We start from the raw sequence: 27,671 nt of genomic DNA, 5'->3' as shown, positions 1-27,671 counted from the left end.
GGGTTCGAGCCAAGGAAGCAAGAGAAATCAGAATGGAAGAGAAAACAGACTGCTGTGCAAAAAATGTCTGTCAAAAGCAGCAGGACAGCTCTTGGTGTCAGGATAAAGCCTCATTTACACGCTTCATTTCTGCCCTGGATTCTTAACCTTCTTGGCTTACCCATTCAAGCAGGGAAAAACGCAATAGACCTGTGGCAAATGCCATACGGTTTGTGTTACTTGACTTCTTGGAAACCAAATCCAAGAATCACTAGGGGAAGCAGGGACACAGGGTGGGGTGGCCTTGTCAAGTCATAATGCTAGGCAGGGACGCCCGGATGGCCCCCAAATCCCTGTTACAATCTGTTCTCTTCACACATTAACCAGTTCCCAAGAGGACCATTACTGTTATCTTTTTTACTGTCACCAGCAGAACTAAAGGCGCTGCAGCCTCATCTCCAAAGGCGCAGATTTGTAAATCCGCTCTTGGCATCAGTTAAAATACACAGCCCTTTTACTTATCAGGCTCGATGCTGGCAAGACATCAAGCCATTCAATAGCAAGGAGTGACTGTGAGAAGGTGTCCAAGAAAGGCTGACATTTTGCAAGCTGAAGCTCTTCCAGGTCCCTACTGTTCACACATGAGCCAGCATGTGGCAGATACAGATGCCTTCAGAAAGCACCTGTGCTATTGTAATACAGGTGGGCTGTTGCTTAAGAGTCTAGGCAATCTATCGTATCAGCAATAGCCAAGAGTAATGAATTTCAGAGAAGCATGCTGTCAAGCCAAGCCCTCAAAGCTGCATTCACTCTCAGCACTGTTGTACCACTAACTGCAGAAGGAATGAGATGGAAGAATGTTCCCTCAGGATGACCTGTGTACATACCATACATTTTAAGAACTTTCCCCACCAAAGAATCTTGGGACCTATAGTTTGTTAGGGGTGCTGGGAAATGCAGCTCTGTGGGAAGTAAACTACAGTTCCCAATATTCTTGGGGGAGAGTACTTTAAATGTACAGTGTATAGACAGTATTGGGTCCAAGGAAAAAAGGGGAGGAAACTGAAGTGCTTTAAAAAAAAAAAAAAAGATTAAAGCAAACTTCTGTCCTGAGAAGTACACAACTAAGGATCTACTTTACAGCCCTCTTCACCAGCTAAGGACTGTCGCATTGTTAAAATTATTTTTATTTAGGACTGGTTCAGAAGTACACACAGGTCCTGCTTACCAAACGCAATGTGTTCCCTGACAATCGTTCGTTTGGTGAGCATTCACATAACGAGTCCACGATTTACGTGGATGCCCAAGGGAACATTTCTAATCTGGGATTTTTCCAATCTTTCTTCCCACTTTTTCAATGGTTTCTTATTGAAATGACTGCAGCCAACCAGCAAAAGAGAGAGAAAGGAAAAACTGATTTTTCCAGTCTCTCCTGCTCCCTGATTTGTCCTGCTCTCTGATGTGTCTGCCCGAAAATGGCTGCCACCAACCAGCAAAGCACAAACAAGCAAGCAAGGAAGGAAGGAAGTGGGCAAACTCCAGCTGTTTGAGTATCTGAATCTGTGGTGTATATAGAAAGGTATGGGCATAATTATATACAAATATAATTATGCATTCCTCCCACCACATACATGGAAGAACCTAATACAGCAATCTGAAAACTAACTGTGGGAGTGTTCGCAGTTACATGTGTTTGATTATAACATTATGATGCAAGCTTCTGGCCTTCCCCCTTAGGTCTTGGACCTGAGTCCAAGGTTTATGTCACTCTTTGAAGCTCTTCATCCATCCTCTTTAAAACAGACTGGATTTACACTGCAACAAAATAAGGTGGCATTGGAGCAGCAAAATCTGAGGGCATAACTAGTGCAATATTTGGCGGGGGAGATGCTAGGCCACCCTTGTGACTCTTGTGTTTATTTTCTATTTGTAGAGAGTTTAACACAGACGATCCTAACCTTGCTGTAGGACTAGGCCATGTGTTCATGCAGAGAGACTGATCTGTGCTCCATAGTTGGACTAACCTTGTCCCCATGAAATGATATTGGTCTGGGGGAGAAGTTTTGATGCTTTTATTGCTGTAAACTGCTTTGATTTTTTTTATGATACAGCAGAATACACATATTTTTTAAAAAATAAATAAGATCCCTATGAAAATTAGCATCAAAAAAATTCAGCTCATGTAATTGTAACTACAGTGCAACTACTCATTCTACATGTCTATTTTATACAGGCAATCCACCATTTGCACACATCAGTGAAATTGTGTCTATCTGAAACACCACTGAAAAAGCCTGCAAACACCCTATTCCATCCCACCCTGCCCCGGTCCACCCCTTTTCAAAACATTTTTGTGACATTTCAGGTCACTTCTGGGTTTGGCGCAGCATGTGCACGCATAATTGTACACATATTGAACACGTGTAAACGGGGGGTTGCCTATAGTTGATTTTCATCTTTTAATTTTCATCTGTTGCTATAATTGTTCCCTGTTTTATATACATTATAAAATGAAACAATAATAAAACACTTTACCCCCCCCCCAAAAAACCCGTGTTTTTTAAGCTTGCGTCAGAAAATGTGATTTAATTCAGTATGTTTATTTTACTTGTATTAAATATACACAGCTACATTCTTTGAAACTGCCCAGGTCTGCCTAATACTGTACTTGTCATTGGCATCCATTCAACGACCGTATATGAAACCGATTTTTCCCCCCACAGAAAAATAAAGCACTAGAAAAATTTCCTGCAGGAAATTCGCACCCCATCACTGGAGGTGGCCTGATTCTTCCCCACCTGCTCCCACAAAAGCTTTGCCCAAACCAAAGCCAGTACCTTGAAGAAGCCAATGATTCCTACACCGTACTCAACACAGTACTTGTCCAAGAGCTCGCGGTTCCAGGCGTCCAGGTTCACATACTTCAGGATGTTCTCGTAGATGATCAGTGCAAAGCGCCCTCGGTCCTTGTCCGTCAGTGTGGGCATGTCCCCCTTCCCTGGAGCAATCTCCGTCAGGTATTTGAAGCGACTGGACTCCAAGATGGCCACTATCTCCTGGCCCAACTGGGAGTAGAGACTTTCCACAAACACAAGGACCAAAGGGTCTGTGCGAGAAGAATCCACCACTTTGATGGGCTTCAGCGGAAGCAGGCGAGAAGGGGCGACCTTCGGTTCATCACAGTCCGGGCTTGGGATGTCCCCCGAGGGCTCCAGTCCCCTCTTCCACCCATATAAATAATAGGCCGAGACAAAAACGCTGAGTAGGCAGAAGGCAAACAGCAAGAACAGCACCACCTGAGGAGACACCTGCCGGAAGCTCCTCCGAATCCTGACCAAAGTCATCCTTGCTTTGATAGAGTGTGTTCAGGTTCCTTCCCCACCCCACCCCACCCAGCCCCCCCTCCCTCCCTCCAGATCTTGATACAGGAAAGGACAATTTCCCTAAGAGGCAGCGTGTGTGCGTGCACAATCGCCCCTGTGGAAGTCCGTTATCCCTCCTGGTCTTTTTTCATGTCACCATGGCAAATCCATTCAGAGTTCCTTTCTGAGGCAGAAAAACCAAGAGCTTTGCATCATCACTGACGCATCATCAGGACGGAAATTGGGCAGTCTTGGGGTTCCGGAACATCTCTCAACAGGTGGAGACGCATGGTGAATCCTTGGGCTTGTACCAGAAGCGTTGTTCTGTGTTTAAAAGAAAAGGGCAAACAAGGTATTAGCAAATTCCCTCTGGAAAGAGCATAGTCACACAACCTGGAAGATCCCACAGACTCAAGCCGCCTCCCAAACACAGCATATTCCCACAGAGAAACCTTTATTTATGGACCCCTCAGTGGTCCATGCCTTTGATGAAAGAAGTTGTCACAGCTGAAGTTGGCCTGGACCTATAAAAGGGTAGGGAAATAAACTTTGCACGCGTTCAGGCGCTATGCCACTTATCCAAGGAAGTGCACTTGTTTTTATCTCCAGGCATGACAAGAGTTGGATTGTGTCAAATTGATTATTGTGAGCAGTTCTCCCTGCCTGCACCCCTATATGAATCCTACCTCCCTTTTAACTAAAACTATTTTTATGGGAGGGGGGTGTCTCTAGGCTTCTAGGGCTTTTCTGTCTCACAGAAGCTTTTTGGAAGAAAAAGCTAAGGAAATTCAAGATAGGTGTTTTGCATGTGTGGTGTTTAAATGCAAATGTAGCTTGCTGAGTCCTCCCGGGGCCTTTAGTCTGCATAAGGCAGATAGTGCATTACAGGCCAGCTTCAGCCCTCAAGCTCAGCTTTCATTATTAGGCTAGATATGTAGGTCTACAGCCCCTCCTCCCGCAAGCTCATTCTTGGTGTACCAGTCAAAGGGCCAGCTGCCATACAATCCAGAGGCCTAAACACCCAGTGGGCACAGGGAGAGCCCGCAGTTTGCTTTCCCAGCGTAGTTGTTCACCCCCACATAGCTTTGAGGAAGCCGCCACGCACTCTGCACCTGCTTCAGCTTAGTGTCAATCACTTGCCAACACGCCACAAGAAGCCTTTAATACTTAATAGTTCAACAGTGCAGAGAACCGTAAGAATACTGCTGTTTCTTTGTACACTTAAGAAAAGCCAGAGCGGCGGCCCGTTGCCCAGCTTTAACCCACAAAAAACTAAAAAAAAGTGAAACAATTCTTATTTCGCTCACAGAGTTTGGAACAGCCATTCCAAGGCCAGCACCCAGGATAAGACCACAGATTCAAGCCACGTTTCACCTGCAACTCCTAAACACCTACAAGATGTCCTGCTGTCAAGAAACAGCCTCAACAATCCACACAGAGGCAAAACTTCCCATTTGATTCTTTTCCAGATTTACTTTTTCCCCTAAAAAGAGCAAACCCGGCCATCTACTTCTATATAACCAATTTGCAGTTGGGCAAGCAAGTTTTGTATCTTGTAAGATACAGTGGTACCTCGGGTTATGTACTTAATTCGTTCCGGAGTTCCGTACTTAACCTGAAACTGTTCATAACCTGAAGCACCACTTTAGCTAATGGGGCCTCCTGCTGCTGCCGCGCCACTGGAGCACAATTTCTGTTCTCATCCTGAAGCAAAGTTCTTAACCTGAAGCAATATTTCTGGGTTAGTGGAGTCTGTAACCTGAAGCGTATGGTTTGGGGTGAGGTGGGGGTTTTTTAAGGCCAGCGGCATATTTAGCACTCAGGACACATCTGAAGCTGACACTTGCATTGGGAGAAGGAAATATCCCACATTGGCAGCAGTGGGGATTTCTTCCCAATACAATTGCCAGCATCGGAGGAGGGACTTTCCACAGCAAAAAAATGATTAAAATCTCCCTCCGCGCTTGTTGCAGTATGGACAACCTCAGTTTAGACTAGCTGTTACAATTTGCATTGTTAAATGATCCTTGTGGTCCCTTCCAATTCTACAATTCTACGAAAACCTCCAGTTAAATGGAAAGGCACATTCAACGGGTCACATTTCATTTGGCCCCCAGGGTTCTACAACACGATTATGCTACTCCCCTTAAAAGTCATCTGTGAATAAGCACCTGAAACTTTCAAAGATGCACATCCACAGTCAATGTTCAGGTGCAAGTCAGAGCTAAGCATCTGGCAAAGCTTCCAATACCTGATCCAGGCATGTTTAGACTTGCGCCAACAATTCAATACCATTTTTCATCTGCTTCCCTACTTAGAAAAGGGTTAGTAGAAACAAACAAAACAAAACAAAAAAGTGACAAGGATTGCTTATTCTTTCAGCTAAAGTTCACAAGTCAGACGGCCGATAAGTCATGGGATACACACTCCTTCAAATCCTAGAACCCTTTTTGTTGTGTTGTGCAACAGATCTTCCTACACACACACACACACACACACACACACACACACTCAGCCTCTACAGCATCATTATATGTTAACAACCCCTTTGTAGAACAGCAATACTCATGGTCCACCAATATGGTTGCCACCAACTACCAGAAACGTTCAGTTCCATCAACCAGAAGAAAAAGGCTCCTGTGCGCACTCCTGAAGCAGAAACCTTCTTTTTAAAGTATTCAGAAGCACAAGGAAGCAGAGTGGCTCTTTGGAAAATGGTGCCCAGCACATTGGGATGCACCCCCATCAATGCCGCAGGTATGAGAGAAAGGGTTTTTACACACACCGCTCCTCATCACCACTGCCCCCTGAGCACAGCAGGTTCAAAAAGGGGTGCATCTGCCTGTCCCTGTACAGCAAAGACAGCTCTACCAGACACGATGGCTGGCCACCAAAATCCAAACATGTGGCCTCCTGAAGCCACCTTTCAAGGGCATCAAGTGTCCAAGTGCATCCCGGAAAAACAACTCTAACATGCAACACAAGCGGTGCTCCAGCCAACTGGCTGCAGGCGTTTGACACAACAGCAAAGAGGAAACCCTTATCTAAGCATCATGAGGGTAAGCCTTCCACTCCACCGAGGGAAAGAGCATGGTGAGCTGTAAACAGCCACGCAGCGCAGGAAGAGAGCAAGGGCCATCTGTCTGTTCCGAAGACAAAACAGCCTGAAACGCAGTGACCTTTGGATGAGTGATTCAGATACTGACCTTTGGTATTCCACTCAAGTTCTCCTATCATTTGAAACCCAGCCTCCTAGTTTTCTATGTAACAGGCTTAACGGCGAGGCACGTGTACAATAAGCAGTCCAATAAGTATCCCACCAATGTTTAACATCTGCAAAATCTGGAAAGACAGAGCCTGCACGTCCTGGTTTAGTTGCTGTGTTTGGTTACAGTGATCTCTTGTTACTTGCCAGCCTCTCCTCCCAATTGTTCTTCTGCTCTCCTCCTTTTAAGCCCAGCTCTGCTGTGTTCGAAGAGTTGCCCAGGGACAGCTGGAAGGTCACTCTGGACTGAAGGGGAGTAGCAGCCAATGGCCTGCTGCCTTGGACTTTCGCACCTTAGCAGGTGGAGCAAAGCTATTAATAGACTCCAGCATGAATCAACCAGCAATCCAGGGGAGGCTTTTCTAAAGGCCACCACAGAGAACCTCCCAGCTCTCCGGTGCCCTACTGAATCGTAGCTTGGAAGCTTCTGGCCAGGGCTGTTTCCAATTTTGTCTGCCCCCTTTCAGAACTTTTAACACATTTGTGCATCATGCAAGAGGACAGTTGCCGTCTTATTGCAGTGGAAGAAGCAAGCAGCCAACCCCTAAAGTGGATGTGGTGTGAGACGCTGCAAGCAGAAGAATGGAGATGACTTTAAAAGGGGGGGAAAGTATCAAGTAAAATCAACAACAGTGCGATTAAAAAGGAAGCTGGTTGAAAAGTAGTTTGGATTAATGCCAGGCTTAATCCAGTCATTTCCCCTCCTGCCTGAAGCGAGGAGATAATGGAATTGGGGACAGGTTTAATTCCAAGAGTAGGAAAGATTTGCCCACCAGGCCTCTGAAGTGTCACAAAAAAGGCCTGAAGCCAGATCTCCTAGACTATCGATTTCTTACCTTCACTCTTTTTCTGTTCCTTAGAAATGCCTGATCTGTCTCAAGTGGGTGTAAAACATCAAAATCAAGGGGTTTTTTATGTTTATGCAAGGCAGAGAGAGAGCAAAATAGAACCATCTCAATATTTGAAAAGATCACAATTATCACCCTGGAAATCACAGAAAAATGTCCATACTACTAGAAAGCCAGGGCAAAGCAGCTATGCCAATATGACACAGGTAACCCCCATACTGTAGAGCTAGATCTCTAGCTCAGCCATGACTAAGACCCTGGACAGAATCCATCTGATATAGAAAAAATAGGGATGGTTGGCTTTTGCTGCCCAACTCCCCAAGGGACTGAGTCCCCTAAGTCCATGATCGGTCAGAGATGAATGGATGGAGGCAGGCAGCAGTGAAAGCAAGACAGGTCTTTATTTTTTCTGTTGCAACAGAGTTCCCTCCCTTCCTAGCAAGGAGGCAAGAGAGACCCAGAAACAAGAAGAAACATCTCTTTTAAGAGTTTGGATTTTGGTGTGGGGAAGGAGGAAATCGCATCATGCATAAGGTGGGGTTTCTGTGTCTCAGGCAGGCCAAGGTGTGATATTCCTGAGGATTTAGGAAGTTTTACATAGCTCCAGACACACAGTTTACACAAATTACAGCATTTGACACAACTCTTTGCATTATGCTATCTTGCCATAGAAGGTAAGCAGAATCATGCTCTTCTAGTAAAATGCCACGAGATCACAGAATCAATGATTCATTAAATTTATTACTACATTTATATGCCACTTTTTCTACAAAGAGCTCATTCAAAACCCACTGAAGTAGTGCCATATGAAAGGATTTAATTTCAATAATGTTTGGATCTTCAGAATTCAGACTAACATTTCCAACAATCCTTCTAAGCACTGAGAGTGACATCAGAGCAGCTAAGCCCATTCATGGCAGTCAGAAAGGCCTTGACCTCTCTGCCAATACTCTCTCTGTGGCATCACATCAAACCACTGGAATAAAGAGGCACTGGCAACTCCCTACTGCAAATGGTGGCAGTAGTAGTAACAGTGATGATGATAGTTGCTGCTGTTGTTGTTATTGTTGTTGTTGTTGTTGTTTCCTAGCACGAAGCATAGCATTTGCCTATTGTCCAAAGGGATTTTCTGACTATAATACTGTCCCGGAACCACCATAATTACTAGAATCTCTAACTATACGTCATCCATTTACAGTACTAGGATTTCTAGCTATATTTCATAATACTACCCATAATGCTGAGCTAAAGCAGCCCATATTCCTTACTGATTGTTCATAAATCAAACCACCTTGGTTTTTAATGTCTGCACAGCACTTAGTAAGCATTAGGTGCTTTACAAGCGGTTATTAATAATAATTTATTATCTGTATGATACTATCTGGGCAACTTTAAAAGGACCCTCAAGCTATAGACCAAATCTGAGCTGCCTTGCACAACTACATTAGCCAACTGGATGTAGACAAGACATCACAAAATCACGATATGGAATTATGAAAAACACTGATGATGATGAGAGGCAGGACTATGAAGTTGGAAACGCTTTGGAATTCAGACAGTGGGAAGCCAAAACAAAAAATTATTACAATTTGGAAGACAATTGGACTTTTTTTTATTTTATTTTTTTATTTTTATTGGATTTGATTTGATATGTTAATTGGATGTTCTTATTGGAAAATTAATAAATGCTTTTAAAAAAAGACATCACAGATGAACATTTATATCACATAAACAGATACGTCATACAGTAAAGTAGGTTATTAAATGATAGGTTTTCCCTTGATAAACTAGCACTTATAGGTGAGCGAGCTTTACTCAGAGTAGTCCCATTGAAATTAATGGCCATGACCAACTTAGGTCTGTTAATTTCCGTGCGTCTGCTCTGAGTGAAAGTTAGCTGAATTCCAGATACTGTGTATGTATGTTTTGAATGCAAAGACTTTATTTCTGTGCTCATGAAACGGCAAAAGGAGTAAGTGAGCCCACAACTTGAAACTTGGTTACATTCTTACAGCCAAATAAAACCAATGTACTACTACTTGAAATTCTGTGGGCAACGAGCTGGAAGAGACTGTGGAAACTGAACCAAATTTGTATTTGAAGGTTGCTTTTGGATGTTTATTTTCTTCCCCCACCCCGCCTGCCCTACAAATCAATGGATCTAGGGGCAAAACTACACATAGTGTGTAGCGTGTAGGTTCCTTTCCCCTTTTATTTTTATTAATTGCATGCACACAGGAGGCAATCCTTAACTTGGAAATGCGGCATATGTTGTGTGGGTGTGGGAAGACTTCTCTCTTCCCTCCACAGCACAATCGGAACTAACATCTCTTTCCCTTCCCCACAGCTAGAACACTTAGGAAGTAACTTCTCACTCCCGCAACAGGAAAGATTCCCCCCCACACACATGCACACACCCACACCCCAAACATTATAGTAGCATGAGGGGTGGGTGCTCATGTTCAGTTTCAGTTCTGACAATGCTGGGGAGAAGAGATAAATTTCCCCTCTCTGCATGTGGCTTTCCCAGTAAGGATCACCCTGTTTGTACCTGTAATTCATTCAAGTAAAAAAAGGAGAGATTGCTGCACATAATTTGTTCAGTGTAACGCATCGTTTGGCCCTCAAAAGGGCAAAACTGCCACGGAAATGAATGAAATTCCACAATATGCTCCCCGCCACAGAGCATTCCTACGATATATATATTTTTATTTAGTATTAGGATGGTAATTATTAGACCCCTTTTCTGGGGCAAATGCCCATCAAAAAGGATAAAAGAAAAGTAATACGTATTTTAAAATAAATACTTAACACTACCACTCAACGCACCACGTAAAGAAGGGTTTTTTAAAGCAGAACTGAAAAGCACACAATTCAGCCGGACCACCGCCCAGCTAAGAAACATCACACCCAGAAGGCCATTTGGGGAAAGAAGGGAAAACATTCTTCAGGGGCTTCCGCAAAGGCCTCCAGTGTAGAAATGGCCCCAACTGCACTGTTGTGGGGCCACCATAGGAAACGACAATAGAGAAGAGTATAGGCAGTCCAAAGAAAAGCATATGCCCAAACCATTTTGGATTTTAAAGCTCTAGAAATGCATGGTGTGAATGGATCATCCTAGGTTTTGTAATTAAGACACAATATAGCTAGGCAAGAAGGTGACTTTTTGCACAGTGAAGCAGTATTGCAAATTCTCTGAAACCCACCCGCACTGCCCCACAAAGAAACCCAGTACTGCAAGCATGCTATTTAATGTATATTTGGGGGTCGGAGGCAGGGAGTATATGTTCAATTCAAATGAAAGTTCAAAAAAGAATACGGTTGTTGTGTAAGAAATATAGAATGAAAGAACTGAACAATTATTTTGCAAAGGGTTGATTAAGCGTTGGTTTCAACTGCAACCTGTCTCTGTAAGACACACCTTCGCAGGCAAGGCTCCAATCTCCAGAGGAGTGCGTTTTTTGTCTTAAAAATCAGCAAGAGAAATCATTTCAAAGTTTCCTAAGAAAGATGTTTTTCCGGCAGATTCTCCCCCAGAACAGCATTTTGTTCTCCTAAACCCAGCTCAGCACCTTCGTTTGTCAATCAGAAGTTTTCCCCAAAGGCAGTTGCTTTTGAGTGACAGGAGCGCTGCCACGTTTCAACAAGTTCCTCTGCTGGAACTGCAAGAATAAATAGCCCTTTTAATCTCCCAAAGTGCTTACTAGACATTAACCATTAAGCTCCCTTTCCCCTCCCCACAAAGAGAGCACACCCCCAGCATTTCTTCCTCCATAGGAAAAATTAGCATTTATAATATAAAAGGCGGGTGTGAGGTGGGGGGAAGAGATAAAACTAATCAAGAATCCCACCTTGGAACCACCAGATGGGTTTTTTTTACTCCGTTTCTACCATTTACAATAATTAACATCCCGCCAACCTGCCGCCTGCTGCCTTCACTAGTCATCTTTCCTGCATGGAAGGAAAGTCACAAGCTCTCGTTAGTGACATCAGAGTTCCCATGGCTACACACAGAGAACTGACAGCCAACAAATTTAATGTCAATGCATGGAGAGGCAGGATAGGCAATAGTTACTGACAAGAAAAGATTAGGCATTCATCTTTAATCACCAACAAGAAAGGGGCTTGGGTGACGGTGCATATGCACACACAACCGGCAAATCAACTTTTGCTCTAATAAGGTGCTCTTATCATATTGTGCTGGTTTTGCTCGTAGTAATAATAACAGTGAGCGATGCTGCTGTTCCTGCTACTTATACAGCAAGGTTAACAGGGTCCACCCTAGTAAAAAAAGTTCTGTGCAATTCAGAGCTGATGTTTGGGACCTCCATGTGCTGATTCCCCAATCCAAACCCAGTTCCAAACAGCTCCCAGTTGCCAATCCAGAGGGAAAAGGGATGCAAGGATGAAGAAGTAGCAACAGGACTTCGAAGAATATATGGAAATAATGCATTTCCTTCGCTTCATTTAATTTGTACTTACTTCCCAGAGTCAGGGGAAGGGAAATAAAGGAGGTTGCTAACGAGATCTAAACAGCTTATAAAGGAAATAAAGCTATTAGGACAGTGTTTCCTAAACGTTTCATAAGCAATGGGCATTTTTTAACCACTAAGTAGGGGAAGGCTTCATAGCCAGACCGTGAAAGAGCAAGAACTGCCTGGCAAGAATTGCTGATCTGGGCATGCAAGCACAAACTAGGAAACATAACAAAACCTGTGTTCAGTATCTGGCTCTATGGGTTTTACAGAATTTTCTACTCAGGCTGTGTTCGCATTTCATGGTAAATCACTTGCTGTGAACGTGTACTACTTCACTCCTTCCCTTGTAGAAGCAGGAACAACAAACCATAATCCCATGCTTAGTTTTACGTCCCAACAAGAAATCATGGTTTGCTTTTGCTCCACACAGTGTGAAGCAAAGGTTTGTCCTTGGCTAAGCAAAACAAACAAATACCCCCAGTTTGGACATGGCGCTGGGCCAGGGGTTGTGATTTGTTGTTTGCATTCACAGTACAAGTAGAAGAAAGAGGGAACAATCTGCATCTTCATGGTAAATCATTAACTCTGGTTTTCAGTGAGGTGCAAACTGAGCCATGGAGTTTGGTTTGGTGCAGAATACATCCAACCATCACAAAAGCCCAATCACCTTCTAGTTTCCAAATCTTTAATAATTATTTTATGGAACCATGCATATAATCCCCATACACAAGCAGCAGAATTCTGCCCTATCAGCACAAGTATGCATAAGTACAGTACCCTAATCACAGCAATGCAGAATTATAGTTGCTCCTCCAATCCCATGTTCACAGGCACTGGAACATTATGACTGCTTTATTCCCAAGTTCAGAGCAGTGCTGAAATGAAGTATCAGACAGTGAAGCATTCAAATGGAACAGATGAATATTAAGGGGGAACTGCTAGAGGTGGCAGAGTTAGAGGTCCATTAACTTAGTAACAGCTACAGGAATTCCCATTCCTCCTTTCACCAACCCGCTCTCAACGAACAGCAAAACGAAGAAAGAAGAAAGAAAACGTGGAGAAGAAATATTCCAGTGTACAGGATTGGCTCTGGCACAAAAAGAAAATGGGGGTGGGGTGGGGAATCACTTACAACTTTAGATGCTTGCTGAAGTAGCAGCTTAAATTTACCTTTGGGCCGTCTCGTGTCACTGCCCAACACGCACACTCTAGTTCAGCATACTGTACAGAATGGAATTTAGCTCAGCATGACAAACAGAAACGCGTGGTTTTCCTTCTGCCGAGACACCACTATTGCTCGATGCCGCTTTTCCTCGAGACCAAGGCAATTCCATCCCATGGAGTCCTGTAGAACAAATTATACTGCATGCAAACTGTACGAGAAGCAATGGACTAGAACACACACACTCTGCGTGAGCAACCACAGCACCTTTCGTTATCTGCTTACACTCCACATTCCAAAGCATGGCTTGGGCACTGACAACCATCTCGTAATTGTTTTCAAGGAGTCTGAAAGGTTGCAGGCAATGCACGGAAACTAAATGGCAGCAGGCCATGCCACAGGGGAAGAAGATATGACCAACCGCACCAGACAAGGTTGGCAAAATCCAGAGGACTTAAGCAGTGAACAAAATTTTTAAAAAAAGAAATCAGACTATGTACAAAGAGACAAAAAGAGTGTATTAATACACTACAACTCCATCCCACCATTCCTTGGGACCAGGCCTTAACTCAGGAGCAGAAAGTCTCTTTAATACCATAACCATGTAGGGAGACTAATCTAGGATTGTATGCCTCTGGTAAACAGAAGCTTTCTGTTCTCAAATCCAGCCATGTGTTAAATAGTCAATTTTATTGCCTTTATCTTCCATGCTCTGTCTTCCTTTACCTAACTTCCGCTTCCAATCTACCAGATTACACTCTCTGTTTATGTGGAGGATAATCCTGTCCCTTTCCAAAGATCTGCTTAACTTAATACACAGAAACAGACCAAATTCTCTTTAGTTGTGCTCCTCCTAACCGTGAGATGCTTCAGTTGAACATTAGCAGATGGGAGTAGAGTCCTTCAGAACGCACATGGGAAGGGAGTGTATTTCGGAAATACAACATTTTTTAGATTTTTAATTCTGCAGAGATTTTTCTTTTAAAATGAACAAGCAGCCTTCTACATGCTTTCTAAGGTTGAACACTTTGAGGAAAGAACTGTACCGTGATTCCCAAGAGAAACATACCAAGCTAGAAATAGTACCTCTGAAGTGAAATCATCCCTTCAATGATTTTTGCTATTCCTTGAATCTGTTTCAGTTTTGGTTTCAAGCTTCTTGCAAAAAGAGCCCCAGACTATCAAAGAAAAGCAAGCCCACCACCTTCCCAGAAGCCTCCTTCTCTGTTCTGTAGAACAGTTAGGCCACAGGACACCTATTCACCACTATAGCATTCTGGATCTGTCTACTGCATTCCTAAAGGAATTAACTTGCTTTGGAACACAGGTATGGGTACAATTACACCAGAAAGTGAGTGGAAGAAACTATGGAACTCTTATGTCACACCAATCTGTATCTCCCTTTATATGGGAACTGTTCATCAAAAAATCTCCCAGAGGTGGCATCGTAAACCAGTTCAGCTTTCACATATAACTTCACAGATGACATCATGTGGTTGGAGAGGCTGTAGGGTGCAAGGTACATTCTTCCATTTATTGTGGGAGTGCCTGCCTGAACAAGAATTTTGGTTAGAGGTGTATCATGAATTTTCTGCAATATATAAGACTCCTATTCCACAGCTCCCCCTTTTAAACGTTTGGGAGGACCAAACTCTGCAATGGCATTCAAAAGGACTCATTACTTGGCTATTGGAAGCATTCAGAGTATCTATTGCGCAAACTGGAAGACATTGGATTACAAATTTCCTTGTGGTGTTAGAGCATGTTTATTTGCAATGAAAGTAGCGACACAATCCAGATTCTTTATCACTTGCGATCTCACTCCTAAAGTAACAAAGAAAGAAAGGTAGGTGACTATGGAGTGCAGCGCTCATCTTGCTTTCAGACTAAGGGAGCCAGCATTTGTCCGCAGATAGCTTTCCAGGTCATGTGGCCAGCATGACTAAACCACTTCTGGGGCAACGGGACACCATGACGAGTGCCAGAGCCCACGGAAATGCCATTTACCTTCCCGCCACTGCGGTACCTGATTATCTACTTGCATTGGCATGCTTTTGAACTGCTAGGTTGGCAGAAGCTGGGACAGAGCAACAGGGGCTCACCCCATCGGGCAGATTCGAACTGCCAACCTTCTGATCGGCAAGCCCAAGATGCTCAGTGGTTTAGACCACAGCGCCACCCGCTCCTTATAAAGTCATACAGTCACAAACAAGGCTATAAACAAGGCTATCATAAGCAACAATATCAGAAAGCATAATACTGGGCAACCCTAATTTAAAACACTAGTCTTAAAACAATGTATGTTTCCATTTCAAAATCCCTATGGAGCCATTCCTTTATTAAGTCAATAAAAACAAGAATTCAGGTTTGCATTCTGTACAAGAAGCGCCACCCAAAAGAAGCAAGGTTTCACAAACAACTGGCAGGCCAGCTTCAATCATAACACAGATTTGATGCATATTTGTGGCCTGCGACAGAAATACCCATTAAGGCTATTTGCCTTCCATCTCTAGCCTGCCTTTCATTATCCAACAGATGAGTCCAAATGTTCTTTTGATATCCACTCCCCCCCTTCTGCCCCCATCCCTTTATCCTCTGCCAAGCTCATGCTTGGTGTGGAACCTGTCATAGGTTTACAAAATCCACCTACATTACAACATGAGAGTGCAGGAAATCTCTCATCTTTGTAGCTTCAAAGACAGCGGATATAACTCCTTCAAGCATTCAGTCAAGTGTGTTTTGCCTCCAAAACACTAAAGCAAAATGCTGGTAGGAAGAGGGGGAGACTTTATCCCCCCCCCCCCTGCTTGGCATGCAGACGAAAGAGGCTCACCTTCTAACAATGTCCCAGCTCTGTCCCCTCAAGGCAGGCTCTCCTCTGTACTTAATGCAGCCTCTTCTAATCTGAGATCCCTGACAAACAGCATTACAATCAACCCAGCTTTCTAGGCAAACTCTCCACAACCTCCACACCACACACACACACCCCAGTTCCAGCTTCCTAGGCATCATGAAGCATTTGTTCCAAACTCAGTTCCTCTCCCCTCCCCTCACAAATCTAGGCCACCAGCTTTTCAGAGGGGAACGAAAGCACCACATCCTTGAAAGTTTTGGGGCAAAGGGAGTGACTAACGTGCCATATTAAGGTCAGGAAGACTGAGCACGGCCAATGGGCAGCCTACTCTTTGCAACTGATACAGCAAAAAGGGTCCATCATCTTTCAAAGTTTAAGCCAAATGAATGCATACATATGCCCTCAGCATTAATATACATGAGACTGCTTGTTCGTTCCAGCTCCTTAATTAAAAGAAATAAAAATAAAAGCAGTTTTCATTTTCAAGTGTGTATATAAACACGGCTTGTTTTAAAATGAAACGTAAAGAATGCAACACAATGTCAACCAGTCTATTAAAACTTAATGCTGAGCGTCTATCAAATAGACTGAACCAAAGTCAGGCTTTCCATGTTAAAGAGAGGCAGCACCAGGAATATAATGCTTAACTTCAGAAGCCAGATAAGTGATCCAATACATAATTTATTCTATTTAGTACTGTGGGTTTCTTACCGGACCCAGGAACCAGCAAGTCACCACAATTGCTAGAATTAAGGCAATGATATCCTTTATAAAGAATCATCCACAGAAGTCAAATGGAAGGATAGGTACACCTGTTTTATGCTCTCCTGCTACCTCAGCAATCTGTTCAGTTCTCAAATTCCAAATATTTATGATTCTTACCAAACAGACAGCATGGACATTTCCTGGGAGCGGAGGAGAGCAATATTTTGTCCAATTGCTACCAGACTTTGCTTGTAGAAAATTGTTGACACTTGCAGCACATCACTAAGCATATCAATTAATCATATCAGCTCAGAAGCCTCATTTTGTTAAATGGGACTCATTTCCAAATATATGGATAAGACTGTGGCCTTATAAACAACTGCCTCTGCATAGCATGCTTGCATACGAACAGAAAAATTCATTCCTTGACTAAGCAGATATTTATCTCCAGTGCAAAAGGCTGCAGGACCAAAGGTTTTTGATTATGCTCCTTTATTTATCTGCAAAGCATTGGGAAGTAATCAGCTAAAACTAACGGACCTATCTTAGTCATGGTCATTAATTTCAACGGGTCTACTCTGACTACAGATTAACATAATACCACCTGATATGTCTAAATTGCTATAGCAAATATTTAAGCACACAGGAAGCCTATGAATTTCAACATGGGAAATTTCAGTCAAAGGATTTCAGTCAATCCACCCTAACAATTCTCTTAACTTGCTGCCCTCCCAAAGTTTTGGACTACAACTCCCATGAGTCCGAGCCAGGACAGCCACACTGCAGCTGAAGGGAAATGTAGTCCAGAACAGTGAGAGGACACTGGGTTGGGGAAGGCAGCTCTACACTTCTTTTTGTACACCAGTTTTAATAACTGGAGAGAACAACTATGCAGTATCTCAAAATGACTACAACTGGCTGAAAATAAGCAAGACTCCACCAAATAATTCAACCACATGGATTCGGAGATTCCTCTCCACAGCCACACTAATTTTTTTTACACAAAGAAAAAACTGTAGGAGAAAACATGTTAATGAGAAGTATCTCATAGCACCTCTGAAGCCCCTCTCGAGGGGAAGTGGCTAATTGCACATATTCTGGAATTTCTCATACAAGCACACTCTTGTTTGTTCATTTCCCTGGTCAATTTGACACCCATTCTCCCAGCATTAGGCTACCTTTCAGTACAGGTTATATTTAGCTATCCTATCTAAAATCTATTGTACTTTCCATCATCCAGAACCTCTGCCTTTTCAACCTCTTATCGCAGGTTATTTGTTTACAATGATGTTAAACAGCACAGGCCGCGGTCCCAAATTCTTATTTTAAAAAGTAAAGGTAAAGGGACCCCTGACCATTAGGTCCAGTCGTGACCGACTCTGGGGTTGCGGCGCTCATCTCGCTTTATTGGCCGAGGGAGCCAGTGTACAGCTTCCAGGTCATGTGGCCAGCATGACTAAGCCGCTTCTGGCGAACCAGAGCAGTGCACGGAAACACTGTTTACCTTTCTGCCGGAGCGGTACCTATTTATCTACTTGCACTTTGACGTGCTTTCGAACTGCTAGGTGTGCGGGAGCAGGGACCAAGCAACGGGAGCTCACCCCGTTGCGGGGATACGAACCGCCAACCTTCTGATCAGCAAGTTCTAGGCTCAGTGGTTTAACCCACAGTGCCACCCGCGTCCCTATTTTAAAAAGTATGCACGTTCTATTGAAAGACTTGCTCAGCCTCACATCTAGTTTGGCCTGCTGTCGGTAGCAACTCCAGGGTCTGAAGCCTGTCTTTTTTCTAAATAAAAAAAGAAAAAGGCGAATAGGTGTTATACTAGCTATTTTACATCTGAGGTCTGGTGAGAGATGACATACCCCACTTTATGAAACTATACTGTTTATTTGAGATGGCCCACAGACACCCTTCCTCACAACAAAAAAAAATAAAAATCCCAGCAAGGTTACACAGGAGAACAAGCTACAAAATGGGGTCCATGTGAACATCAGGTGGTGCACATTGTGCCCTGTCTCTATGGTCACCCACAAATAGCTACTTGGCCCCAATGGCAGAATTGGATGCTGTGCTCAGAAAGATTCAGGCCAGCAGAACATGTGCTTTTTGCTTATTTAGCAGTGGTGCTTACCTGCTTGAAATCTTGCAAGGGAGGAAAAGATAGAACACGTTTTTCGGCTAGTGCTAAATAACACTGTCAAATTCAGCCTTTGGCTTCCTCTATCAGCTTGTTTGCCTGCCAAGGTAGTTTCACCCTACAACGCCACAGTGCTACTTTATTCCCTCCCTCCCTCCCTCCCCGTCACACATTGTAAGATCCATCATTCCCCCACACACAATAAGAGAGAGGTTGCACTAAAAATAGCTTGATAACACCACTGTCTACAACAGCCAAATAACCCCCTTGCCCCAGTCCATTAGTCACCGTTTGTCAAGGGAAGCCACCAGAAGCAGCACCATTTTTACCTAGCGCAGTTTACTCCACTTCAGCTAAATCCCAAAGGCAGCCATCAAGCAGGTAACCTGGACTTCTTCTGCACATTCAGGTAGCTTATCCAAACAGCTGTGCCAGAAAAGGATGCTCAACAGTTAATTGGGCACCTGGGATTGGTTTCTCACACATAACATGACTGAAGGGGGTCCACTGCAGAGATGAGAAAAGGTGACATATTGCTAGTTTCCCCAACGCAGAGGTTCCAATAAGACTACTGTTAAGCTAACTTCAGATTCTCAAAAGTATGCTGTTGTTTTAAAAGAGAGAACAAATAAAAAAAAAAGAGATGCATAACCCTTCCCCTCGCCCACCTTCCGTTTATGCTTCTCCTTTCCACAAATCCATTGCGTTTTATACCCAGGTTACTTCCCTGAAGAAGAATTTAACAAGCAAAGCAAAAGTTTTGAGGGGAAAGGTCAATGAATCTCACTTGGCAATTGCGGCAGCAACATCCAAAAAGCTTGCTATTTATATATAGCAGTGCACAGAGAGCTTCAGCATTCTTTATTTGGTAGAAATTGCAATGTTAGGGCCTCTGTCTGGCAGCCTCTTGAAAAATGTGCACATGTTGCTCCCCCAGACCCTGACAAGCTAGGTGCACACTGCCACAGTGCGTAACGATTTGGCTTTCAGCAATGGCTGACAAAATTCAAAATCCACAGTAGGGCAATACCTTTATTACGATAAGGTAAAACATCATGGCATTGAGCAAGCCATTGAGGTTTTTTAGAAATCTTTTAGGCTGGACATTAAGCAAGCAACAGAAAGTAGGGGGGGAAGTGTTGAAGCCCATAACATCTGCAGTGTATAACTGCAATTTTAATTGAACCAGGTTTTTTTTAATAACATAATGAATATAAATTTGGAAAAGAACATAGCATACAGAACCACCTTCCTAAAAACGGCAAAGCAGCTTCTCTGATACAAAAGGAAAAATCTGCTTGTGTAAAAGTCTGCAAAAAATTCACCAGCATCCAAGGTTGTGTGTGTTTTAGATTTCTGCACAAATGTATTTTGGGGTTCCAACTACAGGATTCTGGAACTTGTCAGCCTCTATAATGTTCTCTGATTAATGTCGAGCAGGTCAGAGGAGTTGAACAAGAATTACATGCAACAGGTCTTCTCTCCTTTAGCTACTTTCTCATTCTGGCTTCTTGCCTTGCCTCCTGCTTGGGCGTAACCTGCTCAACTAGGCCTGAGTGATGCCCTTAAAGACACAGTCACATTTATCCTTACAGCCTCGGCCTTGTTTTTAACACCAGAATTCTACAATGACTGCCAAATGCCTGGAAGCGTCAGAAGCTAGAAAGGGTGGCTTCGGCACCCTGCATAGTTCCAAGCGTTTTTCCAGAACAAGTACAATAACACAGACAAAATAAGGAAACGTGCACCAGCTTCCCTAATTTAAACAGGGCGAAGAATTTATTGTTTTTCTCCTCCGCAGACATATCCCTGGCAAAAACATTCAAAAACATCTTTCGCAAGGCCGCCTCTTGTGCCAAAGAACCATTTAGTCAAGTATCCAGTTTCCTACAGTGGCCAGCCAGGTGTGCCAGGGTGACAGTAAACCTTCTCCTGCTGTTATTCCTCCACAACTGGTATTCAGAGGCATATTACCCTGAACAGGAAGGTCTCATAAAGGTTCCACCATGACCAGTGAGCCATTGATACTCATCCTCCCGGACTGGACAATCTCCTTTTAAAGCCAGTGTGATCTGCCTTTTCTGAAACTACTGTTTTTGAGAATGTGTCTTCTTTGTTGAATGAGAGGTATAGCAATGCCAAGAATAAATAAAATATATTATAAATTACTTAATGCATTTGCCATCTCTCCATCCTTTGGGTTGGCCGACTCTGTCTCTGTCTCTCAGCAACTCCAAGACAAGTGTGAACGTGCCTCAACTCTTCCCAATCTAAAATTAGCACAACAACTGACAGGGAGAGCAGCAGCACACATGAACTTTCATGAAGCAGAAAAGGTTTTTGACATTGTGGTGGAGGAACCAACCTAATGCTACTCCTCTTGTTTGTCTCACAACCTTGGAGACCCAGGCGCCCTACAAAGAGAAGAGGAGAGAAGCAATGGTTTGCTTTCAAAGTTCCTCCTTTTAATTTCCACTGTGCACAGATCTCCTAGTCCAGTGGTGGCCAAATTCAGCCCTCCAGCTGTTTTGGGACTACATTCCCCATCATCCCTGATCACTAGTCCTGTTAGCTAGGGATGATGGGAGCTCTAGTCCCAAAACAGCTGGAGGGCCGACATTGGCCACCACTGTCCTAGTCACACTGGCCCTTTCAACATACACACTTACCTTGGAGGCAGGAGACTGTGATACAAGGGAAGTGCTTCCAAATTAAGCAAGCCTTCTGTGTTTTGAGTATGACTCACCCTGTGCTGCTCACTGGAAGGACAGATCGTGAAACTGAGGCTCCAATACTTTAGCCACCACATGAGAAGAGAAGACTCCCTGGAAAAGACCCTGATGTTGGGAAAGATGGAGGGCACAAGGAGAAGGGGACGACAGAGGACGAGATAGTTGGACAGTGTTCTTGAAGCTACCAACATGAGTCTGACTAAACTGCGGGAGGCAGTGGAAGACAGGAGTACCTGGCGTGCTCTGATCCATGGGGTCACAAAGAGTCGGACACAACTAAATGACTAAACAACAACAATACCCTGTGCTACCTGAGTGTTCTATTTGCAGAGCTAAAGAACTGTTGCTATGCATTCATATATATATATAAAATACACATTAAATTCTGATGACCCAAGAAGATGCTGGGCGAAGGAGCCACTGTTGTACATGTGTCAATATATGTACTAAACCAATCACTGCATTCTGCAGAAGTCTAGTAGATACTATCTTATCTGTTTCACACAATGATGGAATCAGCCTTTATGGTGACTCCCTCCTAGTGGTGCAACAATAAAACTCCTAGAACATTTGCAAAGTTAAGCAGGGTTGGGTATGGTTTAAAACTGGATGGGCCATCATGTGTGATTGAGTGTTGAGATTCCTGGATTGCAGTGGGTTGGATTAGATGTAGGGTTACTTCCAACTCTACAATTCTATGATTCTATTCTGGATTGTTTTATTTAATGTTTTAATTTGTTTTAAACTGCTGTGAGATTTTTTTCACTTAAAAATATAAAGCAGTATAGAATTGAAGGGGGGGGGGACAAGCCTTAAAGGTGGAGAGCTTTCTTCTCCCTGCATTGGATCTGAACTTTAAAAATATATGTGCAATTTAAAAATAATAATAATGCAATTTTTAATATATTTTATTGTATTGTGAAGTCACTTCAAGATGCTTCACCTGGAAGCAATGTATAAATAATATACCTCTCCATCTTTTATTTCTCTTCTGATGCCACAATTACCAACCTGCAAGCACATATTTTCCTTATGAATGCTTATTGTGGGGAGTATAGTGTTGAGTACGCCACTGAAACACACTTCAAAATGTCTGTATTCCCTTCCACATTGAATAATACCTTCTAACTCTGAAACGAACTTGCCGCATCATTTTAAAAATGGAACAGTGGGTAGGATAAGGAAAGTCTGGGAGATGAAATAGCATACAATTCTTTAAACCGGGGGGAGGGGGGGACCTATTCCACTGCCAGGGATTTCAAAGATTTTCCATGATGCTTCTCAGGCAAAAATAAAAGAGTACACTGATAAGGTATAGGAGAGAGAGGAAGTCAACAACTCAGAGCCTCAGGAGATAACACCATGTAGAAAGAGGATGCAGTTTCCCCAACAAGCTACAGAGGATTGACAACATGATTGAAAAATGGAGCAAGCATCCTTAGGGCTGAAGAGGGGATCTATTCAATGATGCCATGGGCTCAAACCCAAGAAAGCATGAACTGAAACTATAGAAAAGAAACAAAGTGTGCAGAGTTTCTACTTAGTAAGGAGGAGACAGCAAATGGCTTGTGAAACTGGCCTAGGGAAAAAGGGAGTTAAATCAGCAACTTGGAAACACATTGTAAGAAATTGAAAAACACGAGCATTTTAAGAAGAAAAACCATTACAAAGTGCAAATGATATACAGATGTGTGGAGGGAATATAGGATCCACTCCTGGCCCCAGATGTTCAAGACCTCTTTTTGCCCTCATAAAAAAAAGTTGTTCCTTAAGTGTGGTGTGCATTTCTAATGTACTTTTGAAGTGATGCACAAATGCTACAGGATTATTATCCAAGCATAATCCAGAAGCCTGAAGATATTATGCATATCAGCTGGGTAAGGATAATATATTTCGAATCCCCGTGACGGGGTGAGCTCCCATTGCTCGGTCCCAGCTTCTGCCAACCTAGCAGTTCAAAAGCATGCCAAAAAGTGCAAACAGATAAATAAGTACTGCTCCGACGGGAAGGTAAACGCCGTTTCCGTGCGCTGCTCTGGTTTCGGTGTTCCGTTGCACCAGAAGCAACTTCATCATGCTGGCCACATGACCCGGAAAAACTGTCTGCGGACAAACGCCGGCTCCCTCGGCCTGTAAAGCCGCACCACAACCCCAGAGTCATCTGCGGCTGGACTTAACTGTCCTGTACCTTTACCTTTAAGGATAATACAATCAGAGCACTTCCATCTAAGAGGTAAAGGCAGATAGGAAGATCTAGTTACTAACACCCTTGATTGGTAGACCTCACAAAGATCAGATAAGGTGAGCAGAAGAAGAAAGCCATTTAGCCAACTGCAATCAAAATGCATAAAAGGGCTCTGAGTCAGTATTTAACCAGTTTTGTCATTTCTAATTAAGCAGGAAGGTGTGTGATCAATGTCTCCCTTAACCCCAGTGCATTATTGCTTGCATTCACACTGGATCACAGTCAAGATGTCCATCCACACACAGCAAGCCTGATGACGGTTGCTGAAATTCCATTCCTGAGCTCTTACCTGAAAGCAAGCTCCGCTGAAATCAGTAAGACATGGAAAATAACTTTTAGGAGCAGAGCATCTGAGCCTCAGGAAGTCAGCTTGCCCCCTTTGCTGAAAAACTAATTGCTACCCAGCTCCTAAATGTTCCCAAATGGAACAAAAGAGAAGCATTTGTTGTGCCACACGCTCAGCTTCTAACTGGCTGTTCTCCGCAGGATGGCAGGGTGTTTTCCTGCTTGTTGTTGACATCTGCATAGATCCCTTTAAACACACCATACTGGGGATTTACCTCTCGTTTTGAAAATGCAGAAGTTGAGAATTGCGTTCCAGGCAGGCCACTGGGGAGTGAAAGCAAATCCAGGGCGGGGGTGGGGGTAGGGGGTGGGAAGGAGTTTGAATAGCTGGTGTTACACCCCTGAGAACGAAGCCCCCTTGGCCCTAGAATGTTACAGTTTCTGCAAATTCTGAGTGAGCATTTCACAATGCCCGACTGACACTGATCCAGGCAAGACAATAACATCCTCCCAGACAGAATGAGAGATAGAGACCCCGCAACCCATCCCTGTTCTGCGCTCTCTCTGCTGATCGTTAACAGCTAGGCCACAAGCCTGTAAGTTGTTCTTAATAAATAATTCAGGTGATCCCCCTCCTTCCCCGGCTGCTGGCTGCATTTCACATCCTGGGCTGCAGCTGAATCCAGCAGTCAGGCATCAATAGAAAGCAAAATTACACAGCCTCAAGACAACCAGGGAAGCCAATAAAGAAGAAAGTTTTTCGGGGTGTTTTTTCTCCAGATCTGGATAACAAAAACCTGGGGATTTGGGGGCACTGTGAAGATAAAACTCCACGTGAGGCTTCAGAATTTATCCTTCCTCCTAAGCTAGGCCACATAGATCATTTGCCATCGTTATGTTAAATCAGCTTGGATGCCTCAAAACCATCAGCTTCCAAGATTCTCGAGCTATTCCCCTTTCTCACAGAGGCATAAAAGGGACAGGTGTGGTACTGGCAGATTTTCACAGGTAGTGCGATTTCCTTTTACAGAACAGAGCTGCAGGTGGCAGGAAAAGGCAGGGGAGATATCTTTTGGATATGCAAAGGATCAAGGTGCCTTCCTAGAATTAGGCCACTGAAGAGACATAACAAGAAGGCACACTAATAGGATCCCTATAGCCAAGGTGTGTTCAGCCTTTGTGGAGAGCGCAGTAGCTGCTGGATGAGACATGAGCAGCACCTCTCTCACTAGTACCCATCCCTTCAAGCTAAGGAAGGTTTGTTTGCCTTCATTAATAAAACACATTTCTTTGATCAATCTATACTGCCCAACAGAGGCATATCCTCTGTATGAACAGCGGGAGAGGAAAAGAGATGGCACTTTCTTCTTACAGAAATCACCTCTTTAGGTAGCTGCATATAGCTAATGTTCTGTTACTCTGCTCCCATATTTTCTATCATTCAGTTGGGCTTTGAATGAGAGACTCGTGTTTCAGAGACATGAATTTAAGAGCTTATGGGCATTCTCGCCAGCCGCTTTCAGGTAAACATTTAATCTTAGGAACTGATCTGCAAGGTCAAGGGAAAAAGCTACTCAATTAAAGTTCTGGCCCACCTACCACTAAATCTCACCATCGTCACATTTTGATACATAAAAGCAGTAGCCTATGGCAGGTAAAGTCAGCTGTTGCCGTAAAACATTCATTCATGCTGCTGCTTGTAAATACTATATATGAGGTGGCCAATATTTGCAAAGCCTTGTTAATTGCATGTTTAATCCTACCATTTCTAAAGACAGCAGCTAGGGTCACCAGGCTTGTCATTTCTGAAAATACTTGGCAGGCAAACAGAACCATCTTTTCCAGCACCCTAACTCTTCCCACAGCAATAAGAACGCTTCCGGCAGTCTGTCAGAGGAGTTTTATAAAAGGCAGATAAGGAACATCTTAGCAATAGATTACACAGCCCGCTTAAGTGCTTAGCAAACAGTAGTTACAGGGTTCAGGGGATAAAACAAACAAGGTCCAGCCAGGAAAGGGCAGGGGAGAAATGCTTGTGTTTTAACAAAGACATCCAAGTGACTTTCCTGTCTCTCTCTCTCCCCCTCTCTTCTTTTCCCTCTACCCTCAATCTCATTGGTCTAATGAAGATGTAGGAAGGGCAAACAGCAACACTAAAATGGAACACACTGTACTGAAGCCAAAAATACAGAGCAGTACTGTATGTTCATAAACAACAATGGAGTCAATTCGAACGCTGGCCTTGGTTTTCACATATTTTAACTAGTAAACATGATTACTCCCATTCAGAAAGCACTAACTACACCAACTTAGTCTTGCTAGATTCTTGCAAATCTTTCCGTACACAAAAAACATAGGTAGTTTCTGAATCTATCAGTTTAGAAAAACATGGGTTTTCCTAACTGCTTAATGGGAAGCCGAGGAATTCCTTACAGGACAGCCTATTTAAGGATTAACATTTGGAAAGCACATTTAGAAGATTGCAAGGCAGCCAGACAAGCACAGAGCAAGCGCTTAAATATTAAGGCTAATCTCGCTATGGGTTGGCAATTTACTCCGCCTCACCCCATTTAGCTCCTGGACAAATATGTAAATCCAGCAAAGGTTGCTAACCAGGATTCAGGCACAGAATAAGGACTTGGCCCACCTAGGCCAGTAAACCAGTTTGAGTTTTTCTGCAATAAGGTGGTATATAAATTTTACTAAGTAAATAAACAAATAATCCTGTTCTCACAGATGCCCATGGGAAGCATGCAATCAGGACCTGAGCGCAACAGCACTCCTGTTCCCCCAACAACTGGTATTTTAAGGCATACTGCCTCCAGCGGTGGCAACGATTCTGCGGAATTGTCTGCAATGCATCATCACTAAAAGAACTTGGAGAAAGAGACTTTTAGAGCCTCTAACAGAGGAGCTGAAAGTATGATCGGCTCATCCCACATATATACAGTTTAAATCTCTTCCAGCTACAAACTCTTCAGGTGGTCTTATGCAAGACACTCATCCTGAATTCAGCAAATAGAAGCAGATAGATAGATAGATAGATAGATAGATAGATAGATAGATAGATGATAGAAGTAGCACTGGCCCCAGACAAGGTGCTTGTTATCTAAACCACTGGGCTTCTTGATCTTGCTGATCAGATGGTTGGCAGTTTGAATCTCTGCAACAGGGTGAGCTCCCGTTGCTCTGTCCCAGCTCCTGCCAACCTAGCAGTTCGAAAGCACACCAGTGCGAATAGATAAAAAGGTACCGCTGCAGCAGGAAGGTAAATGGTGTTTCTGTGCGCTCTAGTTTCCGTCATGGTGTTCTATTGTGCCAGAATCAGTTTAGTCATGCTGGCCACATGACCCAGAAAACGGTCTGTGGACAAACACCAGCTCCCTCGGCCTGAAACAAGATGAGCACCGCAACCCCATAGTCGCCTTTGACTGGACTTAACTGTCCAGGGGTCCTTTACCTTTTTACCTTAATGTGTGTGAAATGCTTCAGACTAAAAACCCATAAAGAAATGTTAAATACCATGACTTCTAATTCCAAGCCAATTGTAGGAAACATCTTTGTCAACAAGTTATCTACAGGATATATACCACGCCCCTTTACAGTTGTGAATTCC

The 27,671-nt window shown here is 43.4% G+C and overlaps 1 protein-coding gene across 2 annotated transcripts in view; it reads right to left on the bottom strand.

Moving 5' to 3' along the window:
- The window catches only part of NDST1 (N-deacetylase and N-sulfotransferase 1), a 79,439-nt gene that overhangs the window by 27,289 nt on the left and 24,479 nt on the right, over window positions 1-27,671 (bottom strand). For both annotated transcript variants that reach the window (XM_083728682.1, XM_083728683.1), the window contains exon 2: window positions 2,817-3,665. In XM_083728682.1, the coding sequence (XP_083584808.1) occupies window positions 2,817-3,323 (507 nt within the window). In that variant the 5' untranslated portion in view covers window positions 3,324-3,665. The remainder of the gene's footprint in view (window positions 1-2,816; window positions 3,666-27,671) is intronic.

This window comes from Podarcis gaigeae (genome assembly GCF_964106915.1).
Source record: "Podarcis gaigeae genome assembly, chromosome: 2".
Lineage (NCBI taxonomy): Eukaryota > Metazoa > Chordata > Lepidosauria > Squamata > Lacertidae > Podarcis > Podarcis gaigeae.
The sequence above is the reverse complement of the archived record's forward strand: the minus strand, read 5'-3'. Positions and strand labels throughout refer to the sequence as shown.